General features: G+C 43.1%; 1 protein-coding gene across 1 annotated transcript in view; it reads left to right on the forward strand.

Moving 5' to 3' along the window:
* Positions 1-15,406, forward strand: part of LOC112246006 (CUB and sushi domain-containing protein 3-like) — a 385,088-nt gene that overhangs the window by 156,378 nt on the left and 213,304 nt on the right. The window contains exons 18-20 of the mRNA XM_042295029.1: positions 1,940-2,096; positions 6,982-7,173; positions 11,532-11,658. Of these exons, the coding sequence (XP_042150963.1) occupies positions 1,940-2,096; positions 6,982-7,173; positions 11,532-11,658 (476 nt within the window). The remainder of the gene's footprint in view (positions 1-1,939; positions 2,097-6,981; positions 7,174-11,531; positions 11,659-15,406) is intronic.

Here is a 15,406-nt window from a genome sequence, read left to right on the forward strand (position 1 = left end):
GTAGTGTCTATGTAGCTATATTGGTTTATGTAGTGTCTATGTAGCTATATCGGTTTATGTAGTGTCTATGTAGCTATATCGGTTTATGTAGTGTCTATGTAGCTATATCGGTTTATGTAGTGTCTATGAAGCTATATCGGTTTATGTAGTGTCTATGTAGCTATATCGGTTTATGTAGTGTCTATGTAGCTATATCGGTTTATGTAGTGTCTATGTAGCTATATTGGTTTATGTAGTGTCTATGTAGCTCTATCGGTTTATGTAGTGTCTATGTAGCTATATCGGTTTATGTAGTGTCTATGTAGCTATATTCGGTTTATGTAGTGTCTATGTAGCTATATTGGTTTATGTAGTGTCTATGTAGCTCTATCGGTTTATGTAGTGTCTATGTAGCTATATCGGTTTATGTATTGTCTATGTAGCTCTATGGGTTTATGTAATGTCTGTAGCTATATCGGTTTATGTAGTGTCTATGTAGCTATATCGGTTTATGTAGTGTCTATGTAGCTATATTGGTTTATGTAGTGTCTATGTAGCTATATCGGTTTATGTAGTGTCTATGTAGCTCTATCGGTTTATGTAGTGTCTATGTAGCTATATTGGTTTATGTAGTGTCTATGTAGCTCTATGGGTTTATGTAGTGTCTATGTAGCTCTATCGGTTTATGTAGTGTCTATGTAGCTATATCGGTTTATGTAGTGTCTATGTAGCTCTATGGGTTTATGTAATGTCTGTAGCTATATCGGTTTATGTAGTGTCTATGTAGCTATATTGGTTTATGTAGTGTCTATGTAGCTATATTGGTTTATGTAGTGTCTATGTAGCTCTATGGGTTTATGTAATGTCTGTAGCTATATCGGTTTATGTAGTGTCTATGTAGCTCTATGGGTTTATGTAATGTCTGTAGCTATATCGGTTTATGTAGTGTCTATGTAGCTATATTGGTTTATGTAGTGTCTATGTAGCTATATCGGTTTATGTAGTGTCTATGTAGCTCTATGGGTTTATGTAATGTCTGTAGCTATATCGGTTTATGTAGTGTCTATGTAGCTCTATTGATTTATGTAGTGTCTGTAGCTATATCGGTGTATGTACTGTCTATGTAGCTCTATCGGTTTATGTCATGTCTATGTAGCTATATTGGTTTATGTAGTGTCTATGTAGCTATATTGGATTATGTAGTGCCTATGTAGCTATATCGGTTTATGTCATTTCTATGTAGCTATATCGATTATATAGAGTCTATGTCACTCTATCAGTTTATGTAGTGTCTATGTAGCTCTATCGGATTATGTAGTGACTATGTAGCTCTATGAGGTTATGTAGTGTCTATGTAGCTCTATCAGATTATGTAGTGACTATGTAGCTCTATGAGGTTATGTAGTATCTATGTAGCTCTATCGGATTATGTAGTGACTATGAAGCTCTATCGGTTTATGTAGTGACTATGTAGCTCTATGAGGTTATGTAGTGTCTATGTAGCTCTATCGGATTATGCCATGTCTATGAAGCTCTATCTGTTTATGTAGAATCTATGTAGCTCTATTCCATTATGTAGTGTTTATGTAGCTCTATGAGGTTATGTAGTGTCTATGTAGCTCTATCAGTTTATGTCATGTCTATGAAGCTCTATCTGTTTATGTAGAGTCTATCTAGCTCTATCTGTTTATTTAGTGTCTATGTAGCTCTATCGGATTATGTAGTGTCTATGTAGCTCTATGAGGTTATGTCGTGTCTATGTAGTTCTATCAGATTATGTAATGCCTATGTAGCTCTCTCTGTTTATTTAGAGTCTATGTAGCTCTATCTGTTTAATGTGGTTGTTGTCTTCTATGTAATGTTGTCTGTAAATGTTGATGGTTTAATAGCGTCTTTAATGCAAGACACATTTCTCTATAAGGCCTAATAAATTAACTAAAGTGAACTCTTATCTCCGCAGATCTATGATGGTAAAGACAGCACTGCTCATGTCCTGGGGGCGTTTACAGGCTCAGCCATGCTGGGTCTCACCCTCATCAGTACCTCAAACAACCTATGGCTGGAGTTCTACTCTGACCCGGAGTCCACCGGAGAGGGCTTCAAGCTGGTCTACTCTAGTAAGTTCCCAACCAGTCTTCAAGCTGGTCGTACTCTCGTAAGTTACCAACCAGTCTTCAAGCTGGTCGTACTCTCGTAAGTTACCAACCAGTCTTCAAGCTGGTTGTACTCTAGTAACTTACCAACCAGTCTTCAAGCTGGTCTACTCTAGTAAGTTCCCAACCAGTCTTCAAGCTGGTCGTACTCTCGTAAGTTACCAACCAGTCTTCAAGCTGGTCGTACTCTCGTAAGTTACCAACCAGTCTTCAAGCTGGTTGTACTCTAGTAACTTACCAACCAGTCTTCAAGCTGGTCATACTCTAGTAAGTTACCAACCAGTCTTCAAGCTGGTCATACTCCAATAAGTTACCAACCAGTCTTCAAGCTGGTCACACTCTAGTAAGTTCCCAACCAGTCTTCAAGCTGGTCACACGCTAGTAATTTCCCAACCAGTCTTCAAGCTGGTTGTACTCTAGTAAGTTCCCAACCAGTCTTCAAGCTGGTTGTACTCTAGTAAGTTACTAACTAGTCGTAGAGCTGGTCGTATTCTAGTAAGTTACCAACCAGTCTTCAAGCTGGTCATACTCTAGTAAGTTACCAACCAGTCTTCAAGCTGGTAGTACTCTAGTAAGTTACCAACCAGTCTTCAAGTTGGTCGTACTCTAGTAAGTTACCAACTAGTCGTAGAGCTGTGGTTCTGGAAACACTTGCTATAATAACTCTATTTTTTTAAATATTTTATTTAATTTTTACAGATTTAATTAAAAAATAACAACAACTTCACATTTCCACAGACAGAGTCCCACAAAAATAAACATGATGTTGATTAATAATTACTGCACAAGAGTAAAAATAAACACCATCTCAAAGACTAATAATAATAATAATTATAGTAACTTTAATTTACACTCAATTATAAGGTGTGTTTTCTGAACATTTGTAAATTGTTTGCTAATTGTAAAACATGAGTTATAAATGATCTACTAATTGCTTATTATTGAAAGTTAATATAAAATGTTACCTCGGTTCTTAATGATCCAGACTGGGATAGGGGTCATCCTATGATTGATTACCCAGACACACTGATTTAGATAGGCCCTAATAAAAGGCTTGGAGTGGGAGTGGAACATGGCCTTCATTCCCTATGTGAAAGTACCTCATCATATAATGTGTTATGAGATGTTATCTTTGTCATGATTCCGCATCATATTGATATTTAGAAGGAATAGAGTAAAGGTGTAAGTGTTTGTTGTTCACTCTAGATATACACTGAGTAGACAAAACATTAGGAACAGCTAATTCATGCAATTGGTGTAAAATACTTAGGCTTCTACTTGCAGCTTATACATTTACGGACACAGTATCCATCCAGAAACACTGAGTAGACAAAACATTAAGAACACCTGTTCTTTCCATGACACAGACTGACCAGGGGAATCCAGGTGAAAGCTGTGATCCATTATTGATGTCACTTGTTAAATCCACTTCAATCAGTGTAGATGAAGAGGAGGAGACAGGTTAAAGAAGGATTTTTAATCCTTGAGACAATTGCGACATGGATTGTGTATGTTTGCCATTCAGATGGTGAATGGGTAAGACAAAAGATTGAAATGCATTTGAACAGGGTATGGTAGTAGGTGCCAAGCACACCGGTTTGTGTCAAGAACTGCAAATGCTGCTGGGCTTTTCACGTTCAACAGTTTCCTGTGTGTAGCAAGAATGATCCACCAACCCAAAGGACATCCAGCCAACTTGACACAACTGTGGGAAGCATTGGAGTCAACATGGGACAGCATCCCCATGGAACACTTTCAACACCTTGTAGAGTCCATGCTCCGACGAATTGAGGCTGGTGCTCCTAATGTTTGGTATACCACTCGCATCAGTCTCTCCCATCTCTCCATCTGCGTTGTAAAACAATTAGGAGTTAAAGGGTATTAGAATGCTGTTGACAGCCTGGAGTGGATTTCAAGGGATTAAACCACAGCTTGGTCCAAGGTAGTATCAATTACCTGAAAAAGAGCCACTACGCGCTGGTCTTTGTTGACCTCGTCCCAGCCCCCCGTAGAAAATCCGACTTTGTATTGGCACAGAAGTAAAAGAACACAACAATTCATGTGTTGAACTAGCTAGTAGCTAGCCTGTGTAACATTCAGCAGGGTGTCAGTTCTGACAGAGATAAAAAATAAAGATCAACCCGCTGGTGGACTATCTCATTTGAAATCTATAAAATCTGTGTCTGGTGGGAGAATTCATTCCACCTTCAGGATTAGCTGTTTGATTACATAATAAAGGTCAGTTGAAGCCCAGGGCCAAGTCTCACAATGGCACACTATTTCCTACACAGTTGCACTACTTTTGACCAGAGCCCTATGGCTGACTCTATGAGCTCTGGTCAAAAGTAGTGCACTAAATAGGGAATAGGGTGCCATTTGGCACATCCATACCATATTAACATATGGATGATGTGTGTGTTGTTATTGTATTACTAGATATGGATGATATGTGTATTGTTATTCTATTACTACATATGGATGATGTGTGTTATTGTATTACTAGATATTAACGTATGGATGATGTGTGTATTGTTATTATATTACTAGATATGGATAATGTGTGTTATTGTATTACTACATATTACTGCTTTGTTGGAGCTAGAAACATAAGCATTTTGTTACACTAGCAACAGCATCTGCCAATCTGTGCACAAGACAAATAAACCTTGATTTGATTTGAATCACTGTGCTAGGTGAATCACTGTGCTAGGTCAATCACTGTGCTAGGTGAATCACTTGTCCTAGGTGAATCACTGTGCTAGGTCAATCACTGTGCTAGGTGAATCACTGTGCTAGGTGAATCACTGTGCTAGGTCAATCATTGTGCTAGGTGAATCACTGTGCTAGGTGAATCACTGTGCTAGGTGAATCACTGTGCTAGGTGAATCACTGTGCTAGGTCAATCACTGTGCTAGGTGAATCACTGTGCTAGGTGAATCACTGTGCTAGGTGAATCACTGTGCTAGGTGAATCACTGTGCTAGGTGAATCACTGTGCTAGGTCAATCATTGTGCTAGGGGAATCACTGTGCTAGGTCAATCACTGTGCTAGGTCAATCACTGTGCTAGGTGAATCACTGTGCTAGGTGAAACACTGTGCTAGGTGAAAATTGCCACCGTTAATCAGTCCCAACACCCTCCTGCCTCAGCCACATACTATGTTAAGGTCAGTCATGGCAAGTGTTTTTTTCTCAGGGTGTAGAGCATTGCCGTCACGGTGACTGTTTTTTTCTCGGGGTATAGAGCATTGCCGTCATGGTGACGGCTCAGTAGTCTATGAGTGTCGTGTCAAACACTATGTTGAGGCTCTACACTTAATTGGAGGCAAATGGAACTGGGTGCTTTGCATTTATGTGGGTTTTGTATTTTGAAAGGTAGCTGTCATTGTGATGAGGAGAGGGCAGAGGGATGTGTCTTGTTTTAGCTTGGCTGCGTCCTTAATATCACAGGGCAGAGTTCAAACCAGCAAATAGGAAATTGTCAGCTGCTAAAATGTGGGGTGGCACTTTGAAAGACAAGGAAAAAGAACAGCATCATTATGTCTGTCCTATTTCTCTCAGTTGGCTGTGTAATTATGACGGCGTGCCAAACGGAAACGATTAGGGCAAGATAATAACAGGAAGTGTCTCTGACAGAAAGCCGGCCCATGCTCCTCCTGTACCGACCAAGAGTTCTAGACAAATTAACCAAGCGCTTAATCCTAATTGTTCTGCCTGCTTAGTACAGGCCCCATCCCTGCCTCCGGGCCCAGTGGGATCTTCAAGCCGGAATGACTAAAGCTAATGACCACCATAACTTACATTCTCTCTGTTCTGAGCCCCTAACGACATAGGGAAAGGGTCAGTTGTCCAACTGAATATATTCAACTGAAATGTGTCTTCTACATTTAACCCAACCACTGTGAATCAGAGAGGTGCAGGTGGGGGGGGCTGCCTTAATCGACATCCATGTCTTCGGCGCCCGGCGAACAGTGGGTTAACTCAGGGGCAGAATTACAGACTTTTACCTTGTCAACTCGAGGATTCGATCCGGTTACTGGCCCAACGCTATAACCACTAGGCTACTTGCCACCCCATGTACATGCAATGGCGGCAGGGTAGCCTAGTGGTTAGAGCGTTGGACTAGTAACCGGAAGGTTGCAAGTTCAAATCCCCGAGCTGACAAGGTACAAAGGTGTCGTTCTGCCCCTGAACAGGCAGTTAACCCACTGTTCCTAGGCCGTCATTGAAAATAAGAATTTGTTCTTAACTGACTTGCCTGGTTAAATAAAGGTTAAAAAAAAATAATAATAATAAAATTAAAAAATGCAAGCAGCACGGAAATAACTCAAAATGACTGATTGGAACATTAAGAGAGGAGGCCAAAAACTGTGTGGCTAAATCATATGCCTCCATGCCTGTGTCCAGCCTGGCGCAGGTGATATTTGTGTTAACATCACATATCTGGTTTTCAAAAAGTATTTCAAAGATGAGCTTGATTGACCATGCCAGATGTAATAAGATGGAACCAATGGAGTAGCCCCTAAAAGTGCAAGCCCCACCCATGTGGAACTGTAGGCAGACTCAACCAAATGCTCCAATCCTTTTTTACCCCAGAGTTGTGACATAGTGACCTCGTCCTACACTGCCAGAAGGAGGAGGATCCTCCCGAGCCTGTTTACTCTTCATGTTTCTTCTTTCTAGGGAGTTTTCCCCCGGGGCCACTGTGGTTCTGCTTGTTCTCTGGGGTCAAGTTACTGTAGCAGAGCCCTTTGTGACTTTGATTGATTTTCTTCTCTATCTCTCCCTCTCCCTCCCTCTCTCCTTCAATCCACCCCACCCCCCAACCACCCTTTCCCCTTCCTCCTCCAGGCTTCGAGCTGTCCCACTGCGAAGACCCTGGAGTGCCCCAGTTTGGCTTCAAGGTCAACGACCAGGGACATTTCTCTGGCAGCACCATCACCTACAGGTGTAACCCTGGTTACACCCTGCACGGCAGCGGAGTGCTCAAGTGTATGACCGGAGAGAGACGTGCCTGGGACAACGCCCTGCCCTCTTGCATTGGTAAGGGAACAGAGTAACAAAAGGAGTGTGCATATGAATGGTAAAGCCTTATGATCAGGATCAACTGTTGACTCTAAGCATAGCGGATTGTTAGACGGCTCTCAATCTATTTTCAACTACTGTTGTAGTTGTTAACCTAGTTAACCTAGTTAACCCAGTTAACCCAGTTAACCCAGTTAACCAAGTTAACCTAGTTAACCCAGTTAACCTAGTTAACCCAGTTAATCCAGTTAACCCAGTAAACCCAGTTAACCCAGTAAACCCAGTTAACCCAGTTAACCTAGTTAACCCAGTTAACCTAGTTAACCTAGTTAACCCAGTTAACCCAGCAGTACAGTACTGCAGCACAACCCTTCTCTCTTCGTGTCAAGTTAACCACAGAAGAAAATGTTAACACAGCTCCCTCCCATTTGTCATAATGATCTAAGCTGCAGCCCATGTACCTCCTACTCTGCATACTGTACTGACCAGGCTAGGGGAGTGCAGACCAGACCAGGCAGAGCTCCTGCAGGTCATTGTTATGCTACAGTAGAACAACCAGCACTGCAGTCTGCAGCTGTATAATGTTAGTTAATCCAGCTGGTTTAATTCAGCCTTATGTTGCATTATATCCTCTTAATTGAACTTTGTCAAACAATTTGCAGTGTTTTGCATTTCTTAAAGTGAATAGCATTTGATTTTTTTTTATTTTGAATTAGTAATATCTTGGGAAGATTGGAATATGTGAGAGTTGAATTCAACTAGCCAATACAGGAGCAACAACGGCTCAGCCGCAAAGTGGTAGGCCACACAAGTTCACAGAACGGGACCGCCGAGTGCTGAAGCGCGTCCTCGGTTGCAACACTCACTACCGAGTTCCAAAGTGCCTCTGGAAGCAACGTAAGCACAAGAACTGTTCGTCGGGAGCTTCAGGAAAAGGGTTTCCATGGCCGAGCAGCCGCACACAAGCCTAAGATCACCATGCGTAATGCCAAGCGTCAGTTGGAGTGATGTACAGCTCGCCGCCATTGGACTCTGGAGCAGTGGAAACGCTTTCTATCGAGTGATAAATCACACTTTACCATCTGGCAGTGCGACGGACGAATCTGGGTTTGGCGGATGCCAGGAGAACGCTACCTGCCCCAATGCATAGTGTCAACTGTAAAGTTTGGTGGAGGAGGAATAATGGTTTGGAGCTGTTTTTCATGGTTTTGGCTAGGCCCCTTAGTTACAGTGAAGGGAAATCTTAACGCTACAGCATACAATGACATTCTAGACAATTCTGTGCTTCCAAATTTGTGGCAACAGTTTGGGGAAGGTCCTTTCCTGTTTCAGCATGACAATTCCCCCGTGCACAAAGCGAGGTCCATACAGAAATGGTTTGTCGAGATAGGTGTGGAAAAACTTGACTGACATGCACAAAGCCCTGACCTCAAGCCCATCGAACACCTTTGTGATAAATTGGAACGCTGACTGCGAGCCAGGCCTAATCGGCCAACATCAGTGTCGCTAATGCTCTTGTGGCTGAAAGGAAGCAAGACCCACAGACAATGTTCTAACATCTAGTGGAAAGTCTTCCCAGAAGAGTCGAGGCTGTTATAGCAGCAAAGGGGGGGCCAACTCCATATTAATGTCCATGATTTTGGAATGAGATGTTTGACAAGCAGGTGTCCATATACCTTTGCTCATGTATTGTAAAAGCAAACAAGAGGCAGGAGATCTATTATATCAAAAGTCTTGCATCCCCCGGTTTTAACCTAGTAGAGTACTTAGTGGATACAGAACGTTATTTCACAAATAATATTCAGAATATCCAACCCAAACCCGTAGATAAAAACATGTCATGGGGTTGTTTTTGCAAGCTAGAGAAAACATGCCGTATCAACTGAATATCAGTACAGTGCTCCAAGCAGGACACATTTAGCATTGTGTCAGTGTCTGTCAATGGGATTGGACAATTAAGTGGGCAACAGCAAGTTACAGTCTGCTATCTCTCTTTTCTGTTGATTTTAGATTTGTAAGTGGCCAATCAGATGTGATTGAGCACCCCTGAGAAGCCAATGATGTGTGATTGAACGTTTGCTTTGTGAGGAATGAGCTCCATAGGATGTTGGTTAAGACTAGAGGGAGGAAGTGAGATGGGGACCTCTCTTTCTCTCTCTCTCCCTCTCTCCGGTATCTAAAAATGTCTCTAATGTAGAGTATAAATCAATAGCGATCTGAACCTTGTTATTCAAGCTTCATTGAACTGTGCATCCATTGTTTGTCATGTAGACGGATTATGCAAATGAAGCTGCTGAAAGGAAACGCAGATGTGGGCTCCATTAATAATAAAGCCCAAACGTCCTGAAGTCAACCAGGCCAGTTTTTCTGGAGGAGGGAGAGAGAGTGAATGAGAAAGAGAGACAGAGCGTGAGAATGAGAGAGAGGGGCGGGGACAGGGAGACAGAGAGTGAGAGAGAAAGAGACGGGAAGTGAGTAAGAGAGAGAAAGATGGTGGAAGGACAGAGAGTGAGAGAGAAAGAGACAGGAAGTGAGTAAGAGAGAGAGAGCGAGAGATGGTGGGAGGATAAAGAGTGAGAGAGAAAGATAGAGGCCACCCTGCCCCAACGGGAGCTCCACACTGCCCCACAGCACCATCACAGTACTCCAACGGGAGCGCCACACTGCCCCACAGCACCATCACAGTACCCCAACGGGAGCGCCACACTGCCCCCACGGCACCATCACACTGCCCCCACTGCACCACCACACTGCCCCCACTGCACCATCACAGTGCCCCCACGGCACCACCACACTGCCCCCACTGCACCACCACACTGCCCCCACGGCACCATCACAGTGCCCCCACGGCACCACCACACTGCCCCCACGGCACCATCACAGTGCCCCCACGGCACCACCACACTGCCCCACAGCACCATCACAGTACCCCAATGGGAGCGCCACACTGCCCCCACTGCACCACCATACTGCCCCCACGGCACCACCACACTGCCCCCACGGCACCACCACACTGCCCCCACTGCACCACCCCACTGCACCATCACACTGCCCCCACTGCACCACCACACTGCCCCCACTGCACCATCACACTGCCCCCACTGCACCATCACACTGCCCCCACTGCCCCCACTGTACCATCACACTGCCCCCACTGCACCATCACACTGCCCCCACTGCACCATCACACTGCCCCCACTGCACCATCACACTGCCCCCACTGCACCATCACACTGCCCCCACTGCACCACCACACTGCCCCCACTGCACCATCACACTGCCCCCACTGCACCATCACACTGCCCCCACTGCACCATCACACTGCCCCCACTGCACCATCACACTGCCCCCACGGCACCATCACACTGCCCCCACAGCACCACCACACTGCCCCCACTGCACCATCACACTGCCCCCACTGCACCATCACACTGCCCCCACGGCACCATCACACTGCCCCCACGGCACCATCACACTGCCCCCACTGCACCACCACACTGCCCCCACGGCACCATCACACTGCCCCCACTGCACCACCACACTGCCCCCCACACACTGTAAGAGCTGGTTTTGAGCTGGTTGCTTATCTTGCTGACAGCCCTACGGGCCCTGGTCAACGTAGTGCATTGCATAGGGAACAGGGTACCATTAGGGACTCTCTCCAGCAGTCTGCATCTTGTGAGATGATCTATTACTGAGATGATTTACTGAGATGAATCACACGGCTTGACGTTCGCATGAGGAGTGGTAGACATGTTACATTTGTTTGTAACAGCCAGCCACTAATTATTTCCCCTCAGCTGTGTGTGTGTGTGTGTGTGTGTGTGTGTGTGTGTGTGTGTGTGTGTGTGTGTGTGTGTGTGTGTGTGTGTGTGTGTGTGTGTGTGTGTGAGAGAGAGAGAGAGAGAGAGAGAGAGACTGTGTGTGTGTGTGTGTGTGTGTGTGTGTGTGTGTGTGTGTGTGTGTGAGAGAGAGAGAGACTGTGTAAGTGTTTGTGTGTGTGCGGGTGCGTCCGTGCGTGCGTGTGACTGTGTTCCTGTCCATGGATACCTCCAGCCCAATACAGCATATATTTAGCTTTTTGAATATACGTCACTGCAAAACTTCTACAGTATCTCCTTTTATTTCTCTCCATAGCTAGATATCTATCATGTTCTGGTTATATTTCTATGGTCTCTCCATAGCTAGATATCTATCATGTTCTGATTTATATTTCTATGGTCTCTCCATAGCTAGATATCTATCATGTTCTGATTATATTTCTATGGTCTCTCCGTAGCTAGATATCTATCATGTTCTGATTTATATTTCTATGGTCTCTCCATAGCTAGATATCTATCATGTTCTGATTATATTTCTATGGTCTCTCCTTATAGCTGAATGTGGAGGAAAGTTCACAGGCGAGTCGTCAGGACGTATACTGTCCCCAGGATACCCGTTCCCTTACGACAACAACCTCCGTTGCACCTGGATCATTGAGGTGGACTCTGGCAACATCGTAAGGTACTACTGATAATGAATTAGTATTCATCAAGTATCCTCCTTTTCATGTATTGTCCTCTCATGTCTCATCTCTGTGCGTTTTAACAGCCAAGCAAAGGCCCTGCCAAGGTTGTCTTGTTATATCTGTCTAGCAAAAGTACAAGGCTTTATAGAGCTCTCTCTCACACTCACACGCACATACACTGACAGTTGCTCTGGATAAAAGTGTCTGCTAAATGACTTTGATGGGAAAGTGAATACACTTTCATGGCATCTCATCCAGAAAGCAAACGTTGTCCAGTACATCAGTATATCAAATCCAATGTTATTTGTCACATGCGGCGAATATAACATGCTTACTTACGAGCCATTAACCAACAATGCAGAGTTTTAAAAAGTAAGTACGAAAAATTGGCTAAATAAACAAAAGAAAATGGTATAGAGGTATAGAGGTCTTGCATGGCAGGGAGCTCGGCCCCAGTGATGTACCGGGGCGTATGCACTACCGTCTGTAGCGCCTTGCGGTCGGGTGCCGAGCAGTTGCCATACCAATCCGTGATGCAACCAGTCTGGATGCTCTCAATGGTGCAGCTGTAGAACTGTTTGAGGATCTTGGGTTCCATACAAAATCTTTTCAGCCTCCTGAGGTGGAAGAGACGTTGTCGTGCACTCTTCACGACTCTGTTGGTGTGTTTGGACCATGATAGGTCCTTAGTGTTGTGCACACCAATGAACTTGAAGCTCTCAACCTTCTCCAATACAGACCTCTACCGTCTATTTTCCGCAACTTCGATAGATTGGTAACCAGGCCAACGCGATCAGATCAGCTTGGCTCTGTTGGGCTCAGCTCAGTGGTGTGACAGGGGTACCTCTGTGCTCTCTCCGGTATAGTCTATAGATGCCAGGTCCCTCTTTGTTTTCAGTCTGAGAGCCCAGGTCTAGGCAGTCTAATGAGCCTCAAATGCTCAATCATACATTCAATTATTAGTATTGTATAGAGCCGGAACCGTGTCACCTTGGAGGCAAACAATTTGTTCTGTTCCAACTCCCAGTGGCGCACCTCGTTTGAAATCATATTTTTATTCATGACTTTATTTCCTGCCACTGATGTCATGATCAGCACTGTCTGCTGAATGGAAGGAGTGTTATGACCACGAGCACCAATTACTGTCCTAGTTTTCTGACTTATTGCTCCTTTTTTTCTCTCTAAAGCATCATTATACCTAGCCAGGAACCTCGGTCTGGCATCACAACAGGACTTTATGTTGTGTTGTATCTAGTTTCCATGTAACAGATTATCGGACTTTGGCCTTCAGCTGAGTGCTTGCATAAAAAAAGGAGAAAAACCAGAAGAAATAAACGCATACCCTTAAATTTGCCATGCTGTACCAATATCAATTCAGTACCAATACTGTACCAATATCAATGTAGTACCAATACTGTACCAATATCAATGTAGTACCAATACTGTACCAATATCAATTCAGTACCAATACTGTACCAATATCAATTCAGTACCAATACTGTACCAATATCAATTCAGTCCCAATACTGTACCAATATCAATTCAGTCCCAATACTGTACCAATATCAATGCAGTACCAATACTGTACCAATATCAATTCAGTACCAATACAATATCAATTCAGTACCAACTGTACCAATATCAATTCAGTACCAATACTGTACCATATCATATTCAGTACCAATACTGTACCAATATCAATTCAGTACCAATACTGCAGTACCAATATCAATTCAGTACCAATACTGTACCAATATCAATTCAGTACCAATACTGTACCAATATCAATTCAGTACCAATACTGTACCAATATCAATTCAGTACCAATACTGTACCAATATCAATTCAGTACCAATACTGTACCAATATCAATTCAGTACCAATACTGTACCAATATCAATTCAGTACCAATACTGTACCAATATCAATTCAGTACCAATACTGTACCAATATCAATTCAGTACCAATACTGTACCAATATCAATTCAGTACCAATACTGTACCAATATCAATTCAGTACCAATACCAATATCAATTCAGTACCAATACTGTACCAATATCAATTCAGTACCAATACTGTACCAAAATCAATTCAGTACCAATACTGTACCAATATCAATTCAGTACCAATACTGTACCAATATCAATTCAGTACCAATACTGTACCAATATCAATTCAGTACCAATACTGTACCAATATCAATTCAGTACCAATACTGTACCAATATCAATTCAGTACCAATACTGTACCAATATCAATTCAGTACCAATACTGATGCAGTACCAATATCAATGCAGTACCAATACTGTATCAATATCAATTCAGTACCAATACTGATGCAGTACCAATATCAATTCAGTACCAATACTGTACCAATATCAATTCAGTACCAATACTGTACCAATATCAATTCAGTACCAATACTGTACCAACATCAATTCAGTATCAATACTGTACCAATATCAATTCAGTACCAATACTGTACCAATATCAATTCAGTACCAATACTGTACCAATATCAATTCAGTACCAATACTGTACCAATATCAATTCAGTACCAATACTGATGCAGTACCAATATCAATGCAGTACCAATACTGTATCAATATCAATTCAGTACCAATACTGTACCAATATCAATTCAGTACCAATACTGTATCAATATCAATGCAGTACCAATACTGTACCAATATCAATGCAGTACCAATACTGTATCAATATCAAATCAAATCAAATCAAATTGTATTTGTCACATACACATGGCTAGCAGATGTTAATGCGAGTGTAGCGAAATGCTTGTGCTTCTAGTTCCGACAATGCAGTAATAACCAACAAGTAATCTAACTAACAATTCCAAAACTACTGTCTTATACACAGTGTAAGGGGATAAAGAATATGTACATAAGGATATATGAATGAGTGATGATACAGAGCAGTATAGGCAAGATACAGTAGATGGTATCAAGTACAGTATATACATATGAGATGAGTATGTAAACAAAGTGGCATAGTTAAAGTGGCTAGTGATACATGTATTACATAAGGATGCAGTCGATGATATAGAGTACAGTATATACGTATGCATATGAGATGAATAATGTAGGGTAAGTAACATTATATAAGGTAGGATTGTTTAAAGTGGCTAGTGATATATTTACATCATTTCCCATCAATTCCCATTATTAAAGTGGCTGGAGTTGAGTCAGTGTCAGTGTCAGTGTGTTGGCAGCAGCCACTCAATGTTAGTGGTGGCTGTTTAACAGTCTGATGGCCTTGAGATAGAAGCTGTTTTTCAGTCTCTCGGTCCCAGCTTTGATGCACCTGTACTGATCTCACCTTCTGGATGATAGCGGGGTGAACAGGCAGTGGCTCGGGTGGTTGTTGTCCTTGATGATCTTTATGGCCTTCCTGTAACATCGGGTGGTGTAGGTGTCCTGGAGGGCAGGTAGTTTGCCCCCGGTGATGCGTTGTGCAGACCTCACTACCCTCTGGAGAGCCTTACGGTTGTGGGCAGAGCAGTTGCCGTACCAGGCGGTGATACAGCCCGCCAGGATGCTCTCGATTGTGCATCTGTAGAAGTTTGTGAGTGCTTTTGGTGACAAGCCGAATTTCTTCAGCCTCCTGAGGTTGAAGAGGCGCTGCTGCGCCTTCTTCACGATGCTGTCTGTGTGAGTGGACCAATTCAGTTTGTCTGTGATGTGTATGCCGAGGAACTTAAAACTTGCTACCCTCTCCACTACTGT

Source organism: Oncorhynchus tshawytscha, linkage group LG13, assembly GCF_018296145.1.
Source record: "Oncorhynchus tshawytscha isolate Ot180627B linkage group LG13, Otsh_v2.0, whole genome shotgun sequence".
NCBI lineage: Eukaryota > Metazoa > Chordata > Actinopteri > Salmoniformes > Salmonidae > Oncorhynchus > Oncorhynchus tshawytscha.